At 41.3% G+C, this 3,126-nt stretch overlaps 1 protein-coding gene across 1 annotated transcript; it reads left to right on the forward strand.

Annotated features, from left to right (window-relative positions):
• Positions 1-1,518: 1,518 nt before the first annotated feature.
• LOC126666867 (uncharacterized) lies at positions 1,519-2,177 on the forward strand. Its single transcript, XM_050359752.1, has 2 exons — positions 1,519-1,626; positions 1,857-2,177. The coding sequence occupies exons 1-2, from the start codon at positions 1,519-1,521 to the stop codon at positions 2,175-2,177; spliced, it is 429 nt and encodes a 142-aa protein (XP_050215709.1).
• The last annotated feature ends 949 nt before the right edge of the window (positions 2,178-3,126 follow it).

The following is a 3,126-nucleotide window of genomic DNA, read 5'->3' on the forward strand; positions in this document are numbered from 1 at the left end:
ACTATAAATACTCCCTTATCTCGACCTAATATCAGTTCCAAACATTTTTGAAACCCTAGAACAGCTGAGACCACTGTAAATATCATTCCTACACTCATCCCTCTCATATTTTGATCCTTGGTGAGTATTTTGATCGTTGTTCTTATGGATTAATCATTGGTTTGTCGATTCATTCAAATCTAGATTCAATAGCTCTTTGGTTATCAATTTTTTTAGGCTTTGATTGATATATTTTATGGGTATTTCATTTCCTTTGAGTTCAAGAGGTATGTGCTCCTCTACTTTGAGTTTTGGGTAGAGATTTATGTGTTGTTGCGATTGATTTATACTTTGGGTGTTGTGGCAATTATTTTCTGTTTTGCTATAATTAATTCTAGAAATATATGTTTTAGGGCTGAGTTATTGTAATTAATTTTGGTTATACTTTGGATGTTTGGATTTGTTGGTTAGATTTAAGAGTGGTATTGATTCGTGTTATGATTTGAGAAGCATTCTGGGGCAGAGGAATGATAAGAAGATTCATGTCATCTACTAGGCTAGTCGCACACTAGCAGGAGCTCAGCTGAACTACACTACCACGGAGAAGGAAATGTTAGCTATAGTGTTCTCACTGGATAAATTTAGGCAGTATGTGCTTGGCTCAAAGGTTATCATCTACACCAATCATGTTGCACTGCAATACCTTTTTGCCAAGCAAGATGCCAAGCCTAGGTTGATTCGATGGGTTATTCTCCTGCAAGAATTTGACTTGTAGATCAGAGATAAGAAAGGGACAGAGAATGTGGTAGCAGACCATTTGTCACGTTTGGAGGTACCCGAGCCAGTGATAGAAGGCGAAGTCATCAACGAAAGGTTTCCTGATGAGGGAAACATGCTCATTAAGGAGACGATGAATCCATGGTATGCAGACTTTGCCAACTATCTCTCAGCTGACATTATGCCTCCTGACATGAACAGTCACCAGCACAAGAAGTTCCTCTCTGATGTTAAGCGCTATCTGTGGGATGAGCCATACCTATTTCGAGTTTGTGCAGATGAGATGATTTGGAGATGTGTTGCAGAGGAAGAAATGTTGGCCATTATGACTCGATTCCATTCTTCGGATTATGGAGGTCATTATGCTTCAGGCAGGACAACAGCACGAGTACTTGAGAGTGGTTTTTATTGTCCTACACTGAAAAGGGATGTGAGAGATGTTGTGCAGCACTGTGACAGATGCCAGCGAACTGGCAATATTTCAAGGTGTGATGAGATGCCTCTCTCTTCTATTCAGGAAGTAGAGATTTTTGATGTCTGGGGTATCGACTTCATGGGACCATTCACTGTGTCATGTGGGAACTTATACATATTGGTGTGTGTCGACTATGTGTCGAAATGGGTGGAAGCAGCTGCTTTGCACACTCATGATGGAAAGGTGGTCCTGAAGTTCCTGAAGAAGTTGATTAATAGATTTGGGTGCCACGGGCAATCATCAGTGATGGAGGGTCATATTTTTGCAATCAGCAGTTTTCGGCCCTGATGAAGAAATATCATTTGTATCACAGAGTGGCGACTCCCTATCACCCTCATACAAGTGGACAGATTGAAGTGTCAAATAGAGAGTTGAAGCACATTCTTGAAAAGACAGTGAATAGCTCGCGCAAAGACTAGTCTCAGAAATTGGATGATGCTTTGTCGGCATATCGAACGACATTTAAAACGCCAACTGGTATGTCCCCTTACAGACTGGTCAATGGAAAGGCTTGTCACTTGCCTTTGGAGTTAGAGCACCGCGCATATTGTGCCATCAAAGAGTTAAATTTTTACCCAAAGCTCTCAAAGCAGAAGCAATTTTTGCAACTGAATGAACTCGATAGTTTCGCTTGTCGGCATATGAGAATGTCAAGTTATATAAAGAAAAGACCAAGAAATGGCACGATGCTCATATTGTGCCTAAGCAGTTTACAGAAGGCAATCATGTGCTACTGTATAACTCTCGCTTGCGTCTATTTCCTGGCAAACTAATGTCGAGATGGAGTGGACCTTTTAAGGTGAGACATGTAGCTGAGCATGGCGCAATTGAGCTCGAAAGTGCAAATGGCGAGACTTTCAAAGTTAATGGTCATAGGTGCAAACCATACTTAGTTCCGTTGACAGACGAAGGACGAGAGTGTTACACTCTCGATGCCCCAAACTAACTCATGTACTTACGGTCAACGCTAGCGACCTTAAACAAGCGATATTTGGATTTAATTCCAAATAAGTTGTGTTTTACTGCATTTTGGTTTTATTTTATGTATCAATTAGGTTTAAGCTTAGTACTTTGATTATTTTTATTTTTAAACTATTCAATTTCTGTCGTTATATTGCGTTTGTTTGTTTTCTTTGCGTTTGTTTAGTTCAGTATGACCCCGGTGTGTGGTTGGTTTTCGTGTGCAGGTGAAAACAGCGAGTCGAGCAGTTTAATTGCAGGTGCAGACTGGCGCACGACGTGCAGGACCTGGTGCACGTCGTGCGATGAAGACCGCATATCGCGAAGGCCTGGTTTCGCGACGTGCCGACGGGTAACACCAATTTTAAAATCTCAAACTCCCCTCTTTTCTCTCATTTGTTTTCAAATCAAATCCCTACCCATTTACTCATTCCTCAATCCGAAAATCACCCATAAATCACCCTAACCAATTTCACTCTCAATCTCATCAAATTAAAGTTCAATCCATACTTTCCACTCCCTAACTCACTTTACCCATCATCCCTTTTATCCAATTTCTGTTTCAAATTTCACAAGATGACATTTAGGTCGAAAAATCCAAGTTTTGGGGAGAATGTCACTGATTTTCCTGAAGATGCATCAGTAGAAGTGGCTCCTGAATCTCCACCGCTCCGAAGGGATCGTTCTATCACTGCCGCTGCCAGGCGTCCTCCACGTGCTCAACCTTGGAGGGACATTTCAGATAGGTATGATGCTCCTTTTCCTATTTATAATACTACGGAGGGAAAGCAATTTAAGGTGTTAGTAAAGCGAAAAGTGTTAGGGTGTAGACGTGTAGAGGAGCAAACCATGGCAACTTTGGGTATTATGGAGGATTTTGACAATCATATGCTTAGGTGGGGTTGTTCTGATTGGAGTGGTAGCGCCCATGTTGT

Source organism: Mercurialis annua, linkage group LG1-X (genome assembly GCF_937616625.2).
Source record: "Mercurialis annua linkage group LG1-X, ddMerAnnu1.2, whole genome shotgun sequence".
Taxonomy (NCBI): domain Eukaryota; kingdom Viridiplantae; phylum Streptophyta; class Magnoliopsida; order Malpighiales; family Euphorbiaceae; genus Mercurialis; species Mercurialis annua.